The sequence below is a fragment of the Leishmania mexicana genome, chromosome 27, assembly GCF_000234665.1.
Source record: "Leishmania mexicana MHOM/GT/2001/U1103 complete genome, chromosome 27".
In the NCBI taxonomy this organism is placed as follows: Eukaryota; Euglenozoa; class Kinetoplastea; order Trypanosomatida; family Trypanosomatidae; genus Leishmania; species Leishmania mexicana.
This window is the reverse complement of record NC_018331.1, coordinates 53,343-71,308: the sequence shown is the minus strand read 5'-3', so window position 1 is coordinate 71,308 and position 17,966 is coordinate 53,343. Positions and strand designations below refer to the sequence as shown.

General features: G+C 57.9%; 6 protein-coding genes across 6 annotated transcripts; all 6 read left to right on the top strand.

Moving 5' to 3' along the window:
* Positions 1-1,091: 1,091 nt before the first annotated feature.
* LMXM_27_0290 (putative acyl carrier protein) lies at positions 1,092-1,544 on the top strand (the record flags this gene model as incomplete). The annotated part of the gene is made up of 1 exon (XM_003876554.1): positions 1,092-1,544. One exon carries the CDS (start codon positions 1,092-1,094, stop codon positions 1,542-1,544), a length of 453 nt encoding a protein of 150 aa, XP_003876603.1.
* Positions 1,545-2,068: 524 nt separating this feature from the next.
* LMXM_27_0280 (hypothetical protein, unknown function) lies at positions 2,069-2,341 on the top strand (the record flags this gene model as incomplete). The annotated part of the gene is made up of 1 exon (XM_003876553.1): positions 2,069-2,341. One exon carries the CDS (start codon positions 2,069-2,071, stop codon positions 2,339-2,341), a length of 273 nt encoding a protein of 90 aa, XP_003876602.1.
* A 159-nt stretch (positions 2,342-2,500) lies between these two features.
* On the top strand, positions 2,501-5,716 carry LMXM_27_0270 (conserved hypothetical protein; the record flags this gene model as incomplete). Its single annotated transcript, XM_003876552.1, has 1 exon — positions 2,501-5,716. One exon carries the CDS (start codon positions 2,501-2,503, stop codon positions 5,714-5,716), a length of 3,216 nt encoding a protein of 1,071 aa, XP_003876601.1.
* A 2,225-nt stretch (positions 5,717-7,941) lies between these two features.
* LMXM_27_0260 (conserved hypothetical protein) lies at positions 7,942-8,928 on the top strand (the record flags this gene model as incomplete). The annotated part of the gene is made up of 1 exon (XM_003876551.1): positions 7,942-8,928. The coding sequence occupies one exon, from the start codon at positions 7,942-7,944 to the stop codon at positions 8,926-8,928; it is 987 nt and encodes a 328-aa protein (XP_003876600.1).
* A 645-nt stretch (positions 8,929-9,573) lies between these two features.
* LMXM_27_0250 (putative flap endonuclease-1 (FEN-1)) lies at positions 9,574-10,761 on the top strand (the record flags this gene model as incomplete). Its single annotated transcript, XM_003876550.1, has 1 exon — positions 9,574-10,761. The coding sequence occupies one exon, from the start codon at positions 9,574-9,576 to the stop codon at positions 10,759-10,761; it is 1,188 nt and encodes a 395-aa protein (XP_003876599.1).
* Positions 10,762-13,151: 2,390 nt separating this feature from the next.
* Positions 13,152-17,192, top strand: LMXM_27_0240 (kinetoplast-associated protein-like protein; the record flags this gene model as incomplete). Its single annotated transcript, XM_003876549.1, has 1 exon — positions 13,152-17,192. The coding sequence occupies one exon, from the start codon at positions 13,152-13,154 to the stop codon at positions 17,190-17,192; it is 4,041 nt and encodes a 1,346-aa protein (XP_003876598.1).
* Between the last annotated feature and the right edge of the window lie 774 nt (positions 17,193-17,966).

Below are 17,966 nucleotides of genomic sequence, written 5' to 3'. Positions count from 1 at the left end.
CCTTAAAGGCTCTAAGCTGTGCTTTAACTCGTTTTGTGTACCATTGTTGTGTCTTTTCAGCTGTACAGTCTTTTTGTCTGCTGTCTGATAGCTTTTGGGTGCACTTTGTTTTCGGGGGATCTGTCTTGGGATATTGTCTACTTGAATTTCGTCACAGCTACTAGAAAAAAAACAAGTGTACTTCCAACTCATAAAAGGAAAAGCAGGGGGGATCTTGCTCTCTTGCACTAATTAAGTGTTGACAGCTTTGAGACTGCCGATGGCGATCCTTTTTTTTCCTCCTCACATGGCTCCTGGTGGTTCCCTGAGCGTGCATGAGGCGAGTTTGGTGTCTACGATCAGTTTTGCCATGTGTCTTGTGTAAAATGGAGAAGAGGGCGAAGGTCTTGTGAGCAAAGATTGCACCATGTGGCCAGGTAAATTGTGCTAACAGGAGTTTGGGTGCGTAAAGGTGCTCTGCTTTAGAGCTATAAGTGCTACTGTTGTTTTTTTTTTGACTGGATTGTACTTCAGCACTTAGCTCTATTTCCTTGCGTCGTCTTTCCTGAAGCACCGCCTCAGCGTCCAACGATCTCTGTTCGTGCGCCGCGTGACGACGTAGGCTCACTGCAATCACTGTTCTTTTGATGCTCTGTTTCGCGAGTATTTGTCCTGCGCTTGGTTTACGTCCAACTGACTCAAGCAGAAATAGCATACGTTTCTCAGCTTCTTTCCCCAGAGCATGTACTATTGAACCCTCCTCGTGGTCTGGCGCTGTTTCCCAGTAGCTGCTGTAAGGGGCGCTGAGACCTTTCTCATGGCAATGCTGTGGAATAGTGAATCTGATGCACCTGTTTGGTATTCCTGCCAAGCTTGTTCTCGATCTCCTCATCTTCACTTTCCCTCCGCTTACCTCGCGTTTGCCCTTGTTTGAAACACTGGCGTCTGTGATCGGAACTGATCTATCAACAACGAGACACTTTTTTTGCCGTTTGTATTTTTTCTCTTTCAGAGCCGAGCACACCTGTCGACTGCTGTAAACATCTCCCCTTTTCACGAAGGAAAAGAAAAAAGAAGCGAGCATAAAACCCAAACTCAGCAGAGCAGAGAGAATGCAGCGCTCAGTTATTCGTCGTCTGGGCAATCGCTCAGCGTTTCCCTTAGTCGCTGCTGTGGCTAGGCCCTCACAGATACGAGGTGCTGTCCGTGTCGGTTCAGGATTTCATGCTCGCGTTATCCCTTCTTTCATGTGCTCGCTGCGAGCGTACTCCAGCGGCCACAACGAGGAGTCATCTTCCCGCAGTGGTCAGTACCTGCTTGACAAGAACGACGTCCTCACCCGTGTCTTGGAGGTAGTGAAGAACTTTGAGAAGGTCGATGCCTCCAAGGTGACCGCTGAGGCACACTTTGTGAACGATCTGGGTTTGAACTCTCTCGATGTAGTGGAGGTTGTGTTTGCCATCGAACAAGAATTCATTCTAGACATCCCAGATCACGATGCGGAGAAAATCCAGTCCATTCCTGACGCCGTCGAGTACATTGCACAAAACCCCATGGCCAAGTAAGTGGTGGAGGCAAACTTTTCGTGGTTGAACCAGCACTATATTCTCTTGTCCAAGCGGTAGTGTAATCATCGAGTGAAAGCTGTTCTTAGCATCTTGATACCAAAGGGGAATAGTACATAAGATATGTGTCATGAAGCGTGTGCACAATTGATTCTCTTAGGATTTTTTAAAGTCGAAATAGGTCCTTTTTCTGTGACCATTAGCGTTGTCCGAGTGAGGTAAGCAGAAGTGCCGTGTGTGCGTGAAAGCATTTTTCGCTCCTGCTCTTCAGCGCTGGTGTAGTGCACTTAGATATCGTCTCACTTTCTCCCCTTTATTGCCCAAGGTGGTCAGTGAGGAGACGATAGTGAGCACCTATTTTGGACGTGACGTTCTCTTGTGTGCCCTCATCTGGAGCACGAGGTGTTTTCTTGTGTGTTTTATTTTTCGTCTTGTTCTCTGGTAAGCACTGATACCACTGCCTCCGTGTTGAAACACATTGGATAGCTTGTAGCCTCACTGAGAGTAAACCTCTTCATCCGAAAATGAACAGGAATAAAAGCATCGTCTCTTTTCCTGTTAGATCTGCGAAGCAGCAGCCACCCTTCAGACTCTGTGTTTGGAGAGCGAGCAACGAAGCGTTGATCGATGTCGTAAACATGTTCACGCTTTTGCCGAACGAGCATCTTGCATTTTCTTCGTTTTTCCAAATTGATTCTCCTGCATACTCTCTGTTTTCCTTCCCACTCTACAATCTACTCTTTTCCTTCGCTTCCTTAACTACTCAGCACTCTCGCACTATTGTTTTTCCGCCTTGAAGGAGTAGCAAGAAGAGCCTTTGCGCGGATAGTACTTCCTACAAATAGACCTCCATGCAGCAGAGAGCGAGGCCCACCGAAAGGGCTGTACCGGCGTGTGATGTCCGGAAAGCCTTGTCCCCCTCACTTTTGGATTCGAGTGATGAAAGTGTTCTACGGATGCACTTCGTGGCTGGCGGTGCTTCTCGACGTGTGGGCCGAGTCAGTGATGATGACTACGAGACGTCGTCCTACGAGGAGACGGAGGCATCGGACATGCTCTCGGACAACAGCGAAGATTACGTGCCGTTGACGTTCGAGTATATTAGCAGCAACCCCAGACGCCGTGCTGGCGCACCAGCTTACTCAAAAGTTCCATTGGGTGTGTTGGAGGAGGAGGACCGACAGGAGAGCCTTTCTATCTCAGATGCACCACTTGAGGTTTTTCTTGAGCGTAACCGAACGCGCCGGCACTGCGGCCCTGGCGCCAAGGACTTGAATCGGGTTGAGGTGAAGTCTTCCGCAAGTAGCCATCACAAAGATGAGGATGGTACTTCCTCGACGATTTCCGGTGCTCTCCCGATCGCGTTTGAGAGACGAAAGAAGACTCATAGTATTGGAAAGGTAAAGCAATCTACGTACGAGATATTGGATGCCGAGTTGTCCGTCTCGCTTCCCGATGAAGAGGAAGCCCCGTTGAATGCTCAGCTCATCTACACATTGATTAAGCGCTTGCGCAACCCTTCGGATGAGGTTTCATTGGAGGCATTTGACTTTGTTGACTTCAGCGATGAGAACTTCAAAGAAGAGCTTGGGCCACTCAAGCAGATCAAGGTGCTCCTCGAGGAGAGGGCGAGCAACCCCATTATGGCAAACACGAAGTACAACCATGCGGTCAAGGAGGCTGTTCAGTCTTTTCCACCGGATTATGCTATTGCCGCTAAGGTGAAGGCTATCAAGAGTTGTCAAATTAGACCATCGAAACCTAAGATTCGGTTGTACAGAGGTGGGGAAGCAGAGATGGAGAAGGCGGAGGCAATTGCGGACCTCGTGCGGCGCCTGAAAGACCCCGACACGGAAGTGCCGCTGCGGGCCTTTGAGGAGCTGGACTGGAGCAATCGCGATTTCGACACGGCACTCGCTTTGCTGCACCCGATCCGTGCGTACATGGAGGCGAAGGAAGTGACCGAGGAGAAGCCTGCGGAGGGCACAATGAGTGGCGCATCTGCGCTGGATAGCAAGATCAGGGAGGCGATAATGTCGCTACCCTCAGAGGAGGCTGTCGCAGCGACGATACGCGCAGTGAAGAACCGCGCCATGTCGAGCAGCCCATCCAACGGCGATGCTATTCGTCACTTGGTAGCACGCTTGAAGGAATCAGGCCAGACCGTGAAGCAGTGCGAGTTTGACAAGCTGAACTGGAATGACCGCAATTTCAGTCGTGAGCTGGAACCACTGCAGCAGATTCGCGCGTGCATGGAGGCGATGGAGGCTCTCAAACAGAAGGCTGGCGAGAATGTGTTGACTACTCAACCGGCGTTGGATGAACAGATTAAGGTGGCTATTATGTCGCTGCCACCTGAAAAGGTGATTTCTGTAAAAACGCAGATGCTGAAGATGTATGAGAGGGCCTCCGCAACAGCTCAAGTCTCGCAGAGAGCGAAGGTCACAAAGCTCTCTGCTCCCGCTGGGACAAAGAAGAAACTGAAGGACAGCTTCATAATGTCGAACCCGAGCAAAAAGTCGAAGGCAAAGGAGGGCAACCTGTCGGCCTCGAGCAGCCAGGTCATGCAAGTTGGCGCGAGGGTAATGTCGTCGCAGCAGCCAAAGTACGCAGCAAAGGAGAGCACCGTCCTGTCGGCCCCTGCGAAGAAAGTCCGTTGCTCGCGAATCCGATGTGACCGCAGCATTTCTTTCTCAAAGGTGGATGATGACACTCCTCCCGGTGAGATCATCGATGATAATCAGGAGCTCCCCGAGAGCCGCGAATCACCACTCTTGGATGCTGGCGCAACGTCACAATGCCTTTCGCGCATGCCATTCCGTCCTTCCGGGACGAAGAAGTCTGAACGGCGCCACCGAAATTACCGGCAAGCCAACAACATCTCGTTTAGTAGCGTTCCCACGGAGGAGCCTGGCGTGATTCAAGAGAAGGACGAGTTATTAGGCACCAAGCGCAAGGGCGGCCGCCGACGCGCACCTCACAAACTCTGCCGCAGCCTCTCCATCACTAGCCTCCCCGATCTGGAAGCTGGCGAGGTGTTGGAGGAGCCCTCGCCATTGAATACGAGAGGCATGGCACTGGCCCCTCTGGCGTCTGTCGGGAAAGCAAAGTCGCGGCGGTCGCGTCCCAAGCTCGCCGGGGACAACACCCAGTTTGATCAGCCCCCGAACGAGGTGACCAGTGATCTGGACAACAATACCGCTTTTCACCGCAAGGCACACGCCGTCACGAAGAAGAAGAAGCGCCGTCCGAGGGTGAACAACAAGTCGTGCAGTTTCCTGGAGGTGTACCTGGACGAGGTGTGTGAGATTCAGGATGAGAGCGCCGCTGAGCTAAAGGGAGTTGAACCTCAGCACGATACTTGGTCACCTAAGAGGACGCAAAAGCTCGTGCGTCGACGCAGGCCTGCTGGCGAGGGTAACGGGCATGCTCTGGACTACAGCGAACCAGAGATGGGAGAGGCTGGCAAGTTTGATGATGCTCAACACACCAACGCTGCGACGGCGAAGGGACGGCGGGTGAACGTGCATCGCACCCGCAGCGCACACACCTCGATGATTGTCGAGCTGAAGAGCGGCGAGATCGTCGAGCGGCCAGATGAGACACACATCCTGTACAGTTCCTCGGCTGCAAGCACCCCTATCCCTGAAGAGGCGAGTGGCAGACGCGTCAATCGCCACGCCATCCCAACCAGGACTCAGAAGGTGTCGTGCATGACGTGTGACTTCTCATCTACCGCGCGGAAGCGCCGACAGCGACTTCACATGAGCAAGGAGCTGAGTGTCTCGGCTATTCCGGAGAACCTAGTAGGTGAGATTGTCGAGAATGCAACGGATTTTCTCGTCGCAACAGCGCCTGTGAGCGGGTCTTTCTCGAATACCCGTCTGTCAAAGGTCCACACAGGGCCATCGAGGCGATTGCCTTTGTTGAAGGGCAGTGGGCGAGGTTCTTTGCGCTACGCCGACCCCCCAAACTCGTCTCTGAGGTCGTCTGCGAAGAGTTGTAAGGAGGTTATCATGCCGAACATCGACACTTCCTTTATTCCAGACACAGTCTCCAGCTCACCAACACCTCCGTCCAGCGCTCTCCGTCGGTCAGCGGAGGCAGTCCCCCACGTTGCCATGGTAGCCGCCAAGCTATGTGACGATATCCAGTGTATACCTTCAGTTTGAGCATTGGCGTAGAAGGAGTGGGGGCACGGTGCACGAGGAGGCTGTATACTAGAAGTGGTCGCTGGGTTCGAACGAACGGAGCGCAATCTCGTTTTCGGGGGAATGCATTTGGCCCTTACTGCTTGTCGAACCAGCGACTGTACCTCTCTCTCTTCACCTTTGCGTTGTGTGCCCACACCCATGCATCAAGTGCTATTGGGAGTGTACTTGTTTTGCGTGTCCATGCTAGCGGCTTTTGTGGGTGTTTCTCGGCAGCCTGGCGCGGTCGCACGAGTTCACTAACACTCGTTCTGGAAAAGGGCACACACACCCACACACAAAGTGCAAAGGCAACTCTGTGGCACCGGGCTAATGAGTGTCTCGTGCCTTTCTCCATGGTCTTTCGGATTTAAACCAGACGGGAGGGGCCCTGCGTATCCCCGTCAGTGGTGGGATGTTGTGTATGTGTGTGTGTGCGTGTTTCCAATTCTTGAGATGTTCATGTTCCTTTCGCATCCCTCTTTTTCCCCCTCTTCGTGCTTCCTCGTGTGTATCCGTGACCTCTGACAGTGCATGTGGATACAGCTTTGTGTATACACGTGTGTGTGCGCGTGTTGTGCGAGTTCGAGAAGGAAAGTGCCCGAATGCACACGACTCTGGAGTCGACTCTGCTAGCAGCGGGAACGTCCCCCCTCCCCCTGCTAGCAAACCCATCTACGGAGGCGCTGTCCCCTCACACAAATGAAGCGAGAGAGACAAAAAAGGTGACGGTGGTGCCCTGCCGCACGTACCTCGTCATACGTCATTTTCCCGAATGTTCTTGATTACTCTTCCCTTTGAATTTTGTGCAGTCCCGCTCTTCCCTTTGCTCCGCTCTCTCTCCCTCTCTCTCCGTCGCTGCCTGTGCTGGTGTGCATGTGTCTTCGCTTGTGATGCTCTGTTTCTCTTTGCCACCCCATCCGCTCTCTGCTCATCCTTTTTTCTGTACGTCTGTCTCTTGATCTGACAGCTTTTCTTCGCTGTGGTGTGGACAGGCGAGCACCGATTGCTTATGTTCTTCCACGGTGTAGGAAGGAAAGCTGCGAGAGATCAACAGCAACACTGGTCACGTTTCGTTTAGGTCGAGAGACCAAAGAGGATGTACTCGAATGACCCGTCAGCTCGTAAAGGCCACGACTGACATGTATACCAACCCCGTGTTCATTCATTCATCTTGTCTTTCGCTGTTTGTTTATATATATACATTTATTTTCGTCATTCGCATAGTGGCTTCGATGGGTGTCCGACTCGCTACGTGTTTCTCCCCTCCTCCTCTGCTTCCTCTCTCCCTTCCCTCTTCCCCCTTCCCCCTCCTCTCTCGGCACTGATGAGGGGCGGGGGGGCGCTCGAAACAAGAGGGAGGTCGACTTGTGATTTGTGGATATGGGCAGATGAAGGGTCGTTGTGTATGTGTGTGCAGAGCACGGAAAAAAGAAACTCCGAAGGCGAGGCCGCTGACAGTCGGAAGTTGGATAGCCATGCATACATGCATACCACTTGTGGACAATAGTTTTGTGCTTGTGCCGTTTTGCCTTCGATCAGTTTATCCAGCGTCGCGCCTCTTTCTCAAGCACCGACAAGGCACGAGTTGCCCTCACCCCATTCTTTGCCTTCTCCATCCTCTTCTCACACTCCCGCGCTTCATCGTGAGATCACAGGTGCTCTCTTTTACATGTCAAATTTCTTTTTTTTCAGTTGGTGCTGTTGTTTGTGTTCTTGTATGTTGTCTCATTCGTCAGTAGCGCGGTCGTGTACCGTCCTACGTACGAACGTGTGTGCATGCGCAGGTTTTCCTCCCCCGTTCGTTTTCGTGTATTTCTCTCTGACTTGTTGTAGACGCAGCGAATGCGCACACACGTGTCCCTGTCCAACTCATCGACAAAGAAATCAAACACACCCGAGAGAAAAGTAAGAATGTGCCGTTCTCACTGTAGTGTGGCCACGCCACCCTGCCCCAGCGGAGCAGCGTTCCTTTTCCTAACGTGAATTATTCATTCGCTGCACCGGCACATCGCTGAGAAGCTCTTGATGGGCACTCGTTCTGGGGGCCAACTGGGCCGCCGCCATGCTTTCCCTGCGCAAAGTCACCAATGACAGCTTCTGCCGTTGCTTCCTCCTTGGCGTTACTGGCTCCTTCTTTCCTCCACCCATGCTATTTTTCACCGGTGCTTCTCACGGCAACTGCGCCTGCATTCAGAAAATATCTCATGTGGCGACTACATATCTCCACTTCACTGCCGGCGGCGCCGACCGATGATGGTGTGTCGATACTCGTGGGGCAGCGCTCTTGCGTCTCTTCCTCTGTAAATGAGGCCCCTTGCACCGTGTGCGTGCTAGCTGGCTATGTGCAGTGCGACGACCCCAGCGTGGCCGAAGAGCAGATAGAGAGTCTGGAGAACGTGCTCCCGTTCGGCATCGAGGTGTTGGGCTTTGCGGGAGACACGGCTGCACTGACATCTCTCGCAGCGGAGCTGCCTGATTTGAAGAGGAAGGAGCTCGTTGAGGTTGTCGTGCCTAACGGAAAAAGAAACCTCCCGCCCACTTGCCGCATGTTTGGTGCGCCTTCGAAAAAAGTGGAGGTTTCGGAAAGCGATATCGCCTTCGTTGAGGCTCGTTGTGCCTTGCACACGTGCGACAGCACCTTGCCTTTACTGATCTCCTGCTCCAATGCACTTCCGCAAGTAGTGGACGGGGAGAGCTACGCTCCGTTGACGGAGTGTGCCCCCTCGTCTTCGAGCAAAATCGAGCTAATCCAGACTGGTGCGGTGTCGAGCACTCTTCGCATTCATGTCGTTATGGTCCCTTCGCTCATGAGCGCTAGCGGGCTTTACGAAACTCTCTTCCGCCAGCTGAAGGTGGCTTGGACGTCCAGGACTACGCGCCTCATCGAGATCAACTCTCACAACGCTCACCTATCCTATTGCTGCCGTCTCGAGTGCGATGTCGACGCCTTTGACAGCACAGATACCATCACAGAGGACGAGTGGGGCGTGATGTTGGAGATGATGGAGGATGCGACCGGACAAAGAGTCTCACGCGGTGATGTTCGCGGTATAAAACCATTCCTCCAACCCTGCAGGAAGAGCGAAACGTCTGCGACGGAGGCAGCGAAGAAGTCGCCTGCTCAGTTGCCTCACTTTCTCCTCCTCGGTCTGATAGTTGTGGTCATGGCTGTTGCTGTGCTGGCGCGATGAGGCACGACAGCGGTACTTCCTATTCGAGGTAGTCTGCACCTTCTGTTGTGAGCAAGATAGCACCCACCGTCGTGGAGGCCTCAAGAAATACGACGCCAAAACACAACTAAAGGGAGAAACAAAAGGTTCATCATCTCACCCTCAGCCGACATGCCACAAGAGCACAAAATATTACTTGTATCGTTGCCGCGGTTTTGCTTGGGTTTGTGGTTCCATGACAATCGCCACCATTCTGCCTTTGTTCGGAAGTAGCAAGATCAGCGCTGCATGCCTCCCCCGCCTATCCCCTTCCATGAGGGACCTCTGAGCACTTCCTCTGACAGCATCCTCTCTCTCTGTATCCTTCGCATTCGTGTGCGTCCCGTGGCCGCGCAGATTGTTCTTCTCTTGTGCCCTGTTCTCACTGCACAAATTCGCACGGAATTACTTGCGACTTGCTCGCAGTGTGCATCTCGTAGAGAACAACGACAGCAAACAGGAGAGCATTGCCTCCCTGAGGCACATCAAGAACACTGGTTTAGCGACGAAGGGACGGCGTCACTGGCTGCCTGTTGAAGAGAAAACGAAAGCTGCTCAGCTTGCTCTTCCTCCCCGATAGGTGAAGGAGTGCATGTACTGCTAAGTGGCTTGTTGCAGTTTTAGAAGATGGGAATCTTAGGTTTATCAAAGCTGCTCTACGATAAGTCCCCAAATGCCATCCGGGAGCAAGAGATGAAGAACTTCTTCGGGCGTCGCATCGCCATCGACGCCTCCATGAGCATTTACCAGTTCATTATTGCCATGAAGGGGTTCCAGGACGGGCAGGGATTGGAGCTCACAAACGAAAAGGGTGATGTGACGTCACACCTCAACGGGCTCTTTGCCAGAACTCTCCGCATGATCGATGAGGGGATCAAGCCCATCTACGTCTTTGATGGCAAGCCTCCGAAATTAAAGGCCGACGAGCTGGAGGCGCGCCGCCAGAAGGCTGCTGAGGCAGAGAAGGAGTTTGAGAAAGCGAAAGATGCTGGTGACGACGAAATGATGGAGAAGATGAGTAAGCGAACGGTGCGCGTGAGTCGAGAACAAATTGACGAGAGCAAGAAGCTTCTACGGCTCATGGGGATTCCTGTGATCCAAGCACCTTCGGAAGCCGAGGCTCAGTGCGCAGAGCTGGTGAAGAAGGGCAAGGCTTGGGCGGTGGGCACGGAGGATATGGACGCCTTGACGTTTGGCTCCACGATCATGCTCCGCCATCTGAACATTAGCGACGCCAAGAAGCGACCCGTTGCAGAAATTCACCTCGACGAGGTGCTGCAAACAACGGGTTTGTCCATGGACCAGTTCGTTGATCTTTGCATTCTTCTCGGATGCGACTACGTTCCCAAGGTTCCCGGGATCGGGCCGCAAAAGGCGTGGGAGGGCATTCAACGCTATGGCAGCATCGAGTCGTTTCTGGAGTCTCTGGACACCACGAAGCACCCTGTGCCTGCCGACTTTTATTACAAGGAGGCCCGCGCCTTCTTCCAGAATCCGGAGGTGACTCGCGCGGAAGAGATCGACATTCAATTCTCGGAGCCAGACGAGGCTGGGCTGATTCAGTTTCTTGTGAAGGAGAAGCTGTTCAACCCCGATCGCGTCGACAAAGGCATCGCGCGGCTGAGGACTGCCCTCACCAGGAAAACGCAGGGACGACTGGACAGTTTCTTTACCGTCACCAAGGTACCCCAGCAGACAGCCGCTGCGCGTGCGCCGCTCGCTGGTACAAAGAGGCCGCGCGATGGAAAACTCGTGCACGTCTCCGGAACTCTACGAAAGGCAACGAGCGGCCACAAAAAAGCTGTGAAGAAGTAGACGTGTACCCTATAGCGGCGACCTTGAATCAACGTAGAAGTGGTACTCTTGCATAGACTGAGAATGAGGGCGGGGTGGTGTCTGTGTGCAGCAGCGACTCATTTGTGCTGTCCTGCGATGCCGCACGAGGTGCACGATTACTCCGCATTCCTTAGCAAAGTCAACTGAGCCGGCCGAGGTGGTTGTCGAGGGAAGCAAAAAGTGTACTGCAGGTGACATGCGCACTCGAGAACGCCTACTGTGCGACTCCGATAAAAGAAAACATGCCGTGGCTGGAGGAGGAGGGAGCGGGATCGGGGGGGGGGCTGGCGGCGTGAGGAAAAAGGTTTAGTGAGCCGCACTGTCTCTGTGATGTGCAAGAAGAGCGCTATGCCTCGTCTTGTGAGCGCATTCTCCCACCACCAAAGAGGAGGCTCAAGTGCTGAGTAGCAGCACATATCCTTTCTCTGTTTGTGTGCTTGACGTGCTGCGCTGCGGTTCTGCTGCACTCACCGACACCCGAGCCACACGTGCGCACACTGCATCTCTTTCTCTGCTCTTCACGCTTTTCCTTTTTGTCAATTCTACTCCGTGGTCCCGTTGAGACGAAGAGGAATACCACCGTGAGCGATGACCTTAGTCTAAGGTGCACGGCATACGTGCATGAGCGTTTCAAGTTATTCTCCTCGTCTCCACACTACACGAGTCTGTATTCGGCAAGAGATGGATTTCACCTCGACAGGCGTATAGGGCATTTTGTTCCCACGGCTTTCAGCGTTCCCGCGTGGCAAGAGAAAAGAGGTACGGCGCTGGCGTCTCCCTGCGAAGGCAACAGGACATGCTTGTAGGCGTGTGGGCCAACTCCCCCGTTCAAAGGGCGAAATTGCAGCAGTGGTGCCCTGGCGTTATTGCAATAACCCTACTAGACGAGCACACCTCACGTCCGGCTACACGCCTAAGAATGGCCTGGCGTCATGGGAAGTTCTCTCGATCAGGTGCCAAGCGACGTCACATTCATCCCTCACGGTATTGGAATGGAGGCCAACTCGCACCACCCGGTGTGGGATACGAAATGACGACACAACTAGGCTGAGACCATTCTAAACGACGGGCTCAATGGAAAATTCTTGACACGCGCAGGCGATAATAACACCTCGGCGTGGCACAGCGCAGATGGGACCATGGAGACGCCATCTTGACGCTCGACTGCGTCATCTAAGATTGGGGAACCGTCACAATGACGCCGAGTGACCACTGAGTGATCAAGTTCGCTGTCCACCGTGAGTAGGGGTATGGCCCGGCGCCACAAGTGATGGCTGGGGTCCAATCATGTTCCTTCCAAAAAACGATGTGGAAACTGTACCGCTACGTGATTGCCTAGTCGATCCGCAAAGACCGTATCTACCACAGCGATAAAGAAGCAAACATGTGCACGCTTCAGATGGCTGCGCTGACCCTGGCCACGACAAGCCAAAAGCGCACCAGGGAGGGAAGGCAGATCGCCCGTGGAGTCCTACCCACCACACTCACCACCACTGCACACGTACAACTGCACAGTGTCACTCAGGGATGAGGTTACACTCACAACTGGACTCATAGCGAAGGCCACCGGGAAAGCTGTCTCATCTGGCGACGCCGCTTATAAGCGGCTCTGAACGCCATAGGTGACGCGAGTGAGAGCAACTCTTGAGAAGACAGCCTGCGTGTCGCCCTCGCTCGGACATGCCCATCATAGAGTTAGCCTCGAAGGATAGATGCAGTCATGCAACGCCCTCACTCCGCCCCGCCATGTGACGCTGACCAGCAGCCTCTGCACGCTCTTCGAGCGAATCGCCTCGCGACGACTGCACGACCGTCTGCGAGACTAGCTCCAACCTTACCAATACGGCTCCCCTCCTCACCGCTTCCCGGTAGACCCCCCCCCTGGGATTGCTACCCCACAAAGCAGTGCGGCGCCAGCCAGGTATCATGACAGCCGCGGTGCTGGTCGACTTTACGCTCGCACGCCCGTCTTCCATTTGTTTCCTTGTCATTTTCGTATCTTTCTTTTTCCTAGTTGCACCCTTTGTAAACGCTGGCTTTACACAAAGGCCTTCTCTAACCTGCCGTTGTCTCCCCTTCGCTTGGATATAAGTGCTTCAGCTCCCCCTCACTTCATCCTCTCAGCCTCATCAGTGACATCACGATCCACTCGCAGACACCATCCATTTACCCTCAAGTCACTCTGCCTCTCATCCGACCCACACACGCTTCACCAGACCGGCCTTCTGCTGACACTCGCGCGTCTTTACCGCGAACCCTCCACCGCACCTACGCCCGACCCCAGTCTCAATTGATCTTCTCTGGAGTGTGAGCACCCAGTGTGATCGCAGCAACTACACCGCGTCGCGCCTGTCAACTTCATTGAACACATGCCACGCTACAGAAACCGTGTAGCATCAAAAGACATGAAACATCGCGCGCTCTCACGCTGCGAGGAAACAAACAGAGGCGTAAACATGACTCTTTCCCAAGAAGAAGCGCAAAAGTCTACCGACATGCAGCGCCATACAAACCCGACACCTGCTGCCTGCCAGCAGGCCGAGGCTGAGGAGGCTGCCCGGCAGCAGGCTGAGGCTGAGGAGGCTGCCCGGCAGCAGGCTGAGGCTGAGGAGGCTGCCCGCCAGCAGGCCGAGGCTGAGGAGGCTGCCCGCCAGCAGGCCGAGGCTGAGGAGGCTGCCCGCCAGCAGGCTGAGGCTGAGGAGGCTGCCCGCCAGCAGGCTGAGGCTGAGGAGGCTGCCCGCCAGCAGGCCGAGGCTGAGGAGGCTGCCCGCCAGCAGGCTGAGGCTGAGGAGGCTGCCCGCCAGCAGGCCGAGGCTGAGGAGGCTGCCCGCCAGCAGGCTGAGGCTGAGGAGGCTGCCCGCCAGCAGGCTGAGGCTGAGGAGGCTGCCCGCCAGCAGGCCGAGGCTGAGGAGGCTGCCCGCCAGCAGGCTGAGGCTGAGGAGGCTGCCCGCCAGCAGGCTGAGGCTGAGGAGGCTGCCCGCCAGCAGGCTGAGGCTGAGGAGGCTGCCCGCCAGCAGGCTGAGGCTGAGGAGGCTGCCCGCCAGCAGGCCGAGGCTGAGGAGGCTGCCCGCCAGCAGGCCGAGGCTGAGGAGGCTGCCCGCCAGCAGGCCGAGGCTGAGGAGGCTGCCCGCCAGCAGGCCGAGGCTGAGGAGGCTGCCCGCCAGCAGGCTGAGGCTGAGGAGGCTGCCCGCCAGCAGGCCGAGGCTGAGGAGGCTGCCCGCCAGCAGGCCGAGGCTGAGGAGGCTGCCCGCCAGCAGGCTGAGGCTGAGGAGGCTGCCCGCCAGCAGGCTGAGGCTGAGGAGGCTGCCCGCCAGCAGGCCGAGGCTGAGGAGGCTGCCCGCCAGCAGGCCGAGGCTGAGGAGGCTGCCCGCCAGCAGGCCGAGGCTGAGGAGGCTGCCCGCCAGCAGGCTGAGGCTGAGGAGGCTGCCCGCCAGCAGGCCGAGGCTGAGGAGGCTGCCCGCCAGCAGGCTGAGGCTGAGGAGGCTGCCCGGCAGCAGGCTGAGGCTGAGGAGGCTGCCTGCCAGCAGGCCGAGGCTGAGGAGGCTGCCCGCCAGCAGGCCGAGGCTGAGGAGGCTGCCCGCCAGCAGGCCGAGGCTGAGGAGGCTGCCCGCCAGCAGGCCGAGGCTGAGGAGGCTGCCCGCCAGCAGGCCGAGGCTGAGGAGGCTGCCCGCCAGCAGGCCGAGGCTGAGGAGGCTGCCCGCCAGCAGGCTGAGGCTGAGGAGGCTGCCCGCCAGCAGGCCGAGGCTGAGGAGGCTGCCCGGCAGCAGGCTGAGGCTGAGGAGGCTGCCCGGCAGCAGGCCGAGGCTGAGGAGGCTGCCCGCCAGCAGGCTGAGGCTGAGGAGGCTGCCCGCCAGCAGGCCGAGGCTGAGGAGGCTGCCCGCCAGCAGGCTGAGGCTGAGGAGGCTGCCCGCCAGCAGGCCGAGGCTGAGGAGGCTGCCCGCCAGCAGGCCGAGGCTGAGGAGGCTGCCCGCCAGCAGGCTGAGGCTGAGGAGGCTGCCCGCCAGCAGGCCGAGGCTGAGGAGGCTGCCCGCCAGCAGGCCGAGGCTGAGGAGGCTGCCCGCCAGCAGGCCGAGGCTGAGGAGGCTGCCCGCCAGCAGGCTGAGGCTGAGGAGGCTGCCCGCCAGCAGGCCGAGGCTGAGGAGGCTGCCCGGCAGCAGGCTGAGGCTGAGGAGGCTGCCTGCCAGCAGGCCGAGGCTGAGGAGGCTGCCCGCCAGCAGGCCGAGGCTGAGGAGGCTGCCCGCCAGCAGGCCGAGGCTGAGGAGGCTGCCCGCCAGCAGGCCGAGGCTGAGGAGGCTGCCCGCCAGCAGGCTGAGGCTGAGGAGGCTGCCCGCCAGCAGGCCGAGGCTGAGGAGGCTGCCCGCCAGCAGGCCGAGGCTGAGGAGGCTGCCCGCCAGCAGGCTGAGGCTGAGGAGGCTGCCCGCCAGCAGGCCGAGGCTGAGGAGGCTGCCCGCCAGCAGGCTGAGGCTGAGGAGGCTGCCCGCCAGCAGGCCGAGGCTGAGGAGGCTGCCCGCCAGCAGGCCGAGGCTGAGGAGGCTGCCCGCCAGCAGGCTGAGGCTGAGGAGGCTGCCCGCCAGCAGGCCGAGGCTGAGGAGGCTGCCCGCCAGCAGGCTGAGGCTGAGGAGGCTGCCCGCCAGCAGGCTGAGGCTGAGGAGGCTGCCCGGCAGCAGGCTGAGGCTGAGGAGGCTGCCCGCCAGCAGGCCGAGGCTGAGGAGGCTGCCCGGCAGCAGGCCGAGGCTGAGGAGGCTGCCCGGCAGCAGGCTGAGGCTGAGGAGGCTGCCTGCCAGCAGGCCGAGGCTGAGGAGGCTGCCCGCCAGCAGGCTGAGGCTGAGGAGGCTGCCCGCCAGCAGGCCGAGGCTGAGGAGGCTGCCCGCCAGCAGGCTGAGGCTGAGGAGGCTGCCCGCCAGCAGGCTGAGGCTGAGGAGGCTGCCCGGCAGCAGGCTGAGGCTGAGGAGGCTGCCCGCCAGCAGGCCGAGGCTGAGGAGGCTGCCCGGCAGCAGGCTGAGGCTGAGGAGGCTGCCTGCCAGCAGGCCGAGGCTGAGGAGGCTGCCCGCCAGCAGGCTGAGGCTGAGGAGGCTGCCCGCCAGCAGGCCGAGGCTGAGGAGGCTGCCCGCCAGCAGGCTGAGGCTGAGGAGGCTGCCCGCCAGCAGGCCGAGGCTGAGGAGGCTGCCCGGCAGCAGGCTGAGGCTGAGGAGGCTGCCTGCCAGCAGGCCGAGGCTGAGGAGGCTGCCCGCCAGCAGGCCGAGGCTGAGGAGGCTGCCCGGCAGCAGGCTGAGGCTGAGGAGGCTGCCTGCCAGCAGGCCGAGGCTGAGGAGGCTGCCCGCCAGCAGGCCGAGGCTGAGGAGGCTGCCCGGCAGCAGGCTGAGGCTGAGGAGGCTGCCCGGCAGCAGGCTGAGGCTGAGGAGGCTGCCCGCCAGCAGGCCGAGGCTGAGGAGGCTGCCCGCCAGCAGGCTGAGGCTGAGGAGGCTGCCTGCCAGCAGGCCGAGGCTGAGGAGGCTGCCCGCCAGCAGGCTGAGGCTGAGGAGGCTGCCCGCCAGCAGGCCGAGGCTGAGGAGGCTGCCCGCCAGCAGGCCGAGGCTGAGGAGGCTGCCCGCCAGCAGGCCGAGGCTGAGGAGGCTGCCCGCCAGCAGGCTGAGGCTGAGGAGGCTGCCCGCCAGCAGGCCGAGGCTGAGGAGGCTGCCCGCCAGCAGGCTGAGGCTGAGGAGGCTGCCTGCCAGCAGGCCGAGGCTGAGGAGGCTGCCCGCCAGCAGGCTGAGGCTGAGGAGGCTGCCCGCCAGCAGGCCGAGGCTGAGGAGGCTGCCCGCCAGCAGGCCGAGGCTGAGGAGGCTGCCCGCCAGCAGGCTGAGGCTGAGGAGGCTGCCCGCCAGCAGGCCGAGGCTGAGGAGGCTGCCCGCCAGCAGGCTGAGGCTGAGGAGGCTGCCCGCCAGCAGGCCGAGGCTGAGGAGGCTGCCCGCCAGCAGGCTGAGGCTGAGGAGGCTGCCCGCCAGCAGGCCGAGGCTGAGGAGGCTGCCCGCCAGCAGGCCGAGGCTGAGGAGGCTGCCCGGCAGCAGGCTGAGGCTGAGGAGGCTGCCCGCCAGCAGGCCGAGTCTGAGGAGGCGGTAGTGTGTGCTGTGAATGGTGCAGCGGGTTTGCGGTGTGTGGATTACGAGGGCCGTGAATGTTCCGCTGTGTCGGGGAAAGGGTCTAGCTGTTCAGGTGTAGAGACAGCTGCGCAGGTCAAGCGGAGAGGAAAGCATAGGCGGGGGAGTTTTCCGGTACATTTTGTTCAGAAGCGGGTGCGTGGAGCATCTTCGGGTCGTGTTCTGCCAAAGACACTCTCTGTTGCGGAGTCGGAAGGGAAGAAACCGTTCTTGACGTCCTTTTTCTTTGCCTTTCTGGCTGTTTTCCTGGTGTGCGGTGTGCTGCTGCGATGAGGGAAACTTTGCTTTTGTGTTTTGCTGTGTTGTATCATTTCCTCGTGGGCATCTGTGCTGCTGCACAGTAGTCATGAGCTGACGATGTAGAGGTGGCGAGTGGGCTTGTTGGTTGTGTCTTTTGTTCGTTTCATAGTTCAACGACGCTGGCATGCGTGGTGACAGATGAGAGGCGCTGGGCTTTGCATATCAAAAGTCCAGCAGCTTTAGCGGTTTCTTGCTATCCGACAGTGTATCGTACTCTTTCCTCCCTCGTTTAATTCTTTTTCGATTCCTACCGTTTTGGTTTTTCCGATTCAGAGCGCTGTCCTTGCGCTGTTGGAGTGCGTATGTCGCGCGTTTCTCTATTCGAGTTTTCACGTCATTCGCCTCTTCCAACCCTCTGTGCTGAGTGTCTTCGTTGGTTTCGTATTTCATTGCTTCGTTTTCTTTTGCTTTTCCACGCCATTATCTTTCTTTGTTTGTTTTTCCTGTAACAGTGGGCCCGTCATTACAGAGGGACACCCCTCACTCTGCGTGGTACGTCAGCGCCCAGTACACCCCACACCGTATGCGGGGACGTACAGGCAGCCCCTCCCCCTCCCATCCCCCCCCATCCCCCTCCCATCCCCCCGCCTGTCAGTGCCGGAACCCCACTTCTCATGGTGACAAGGCTCGAGTGCCTACGACGTGGGGAGGTGAGCGCGATGCATGGCCACTGGTGTGTCGGCGCTGGGGTCCTGGGGGTGGCGCTGGCGTCGGGGGTGACCCGCGACAGCGAACACACTTGTGCCG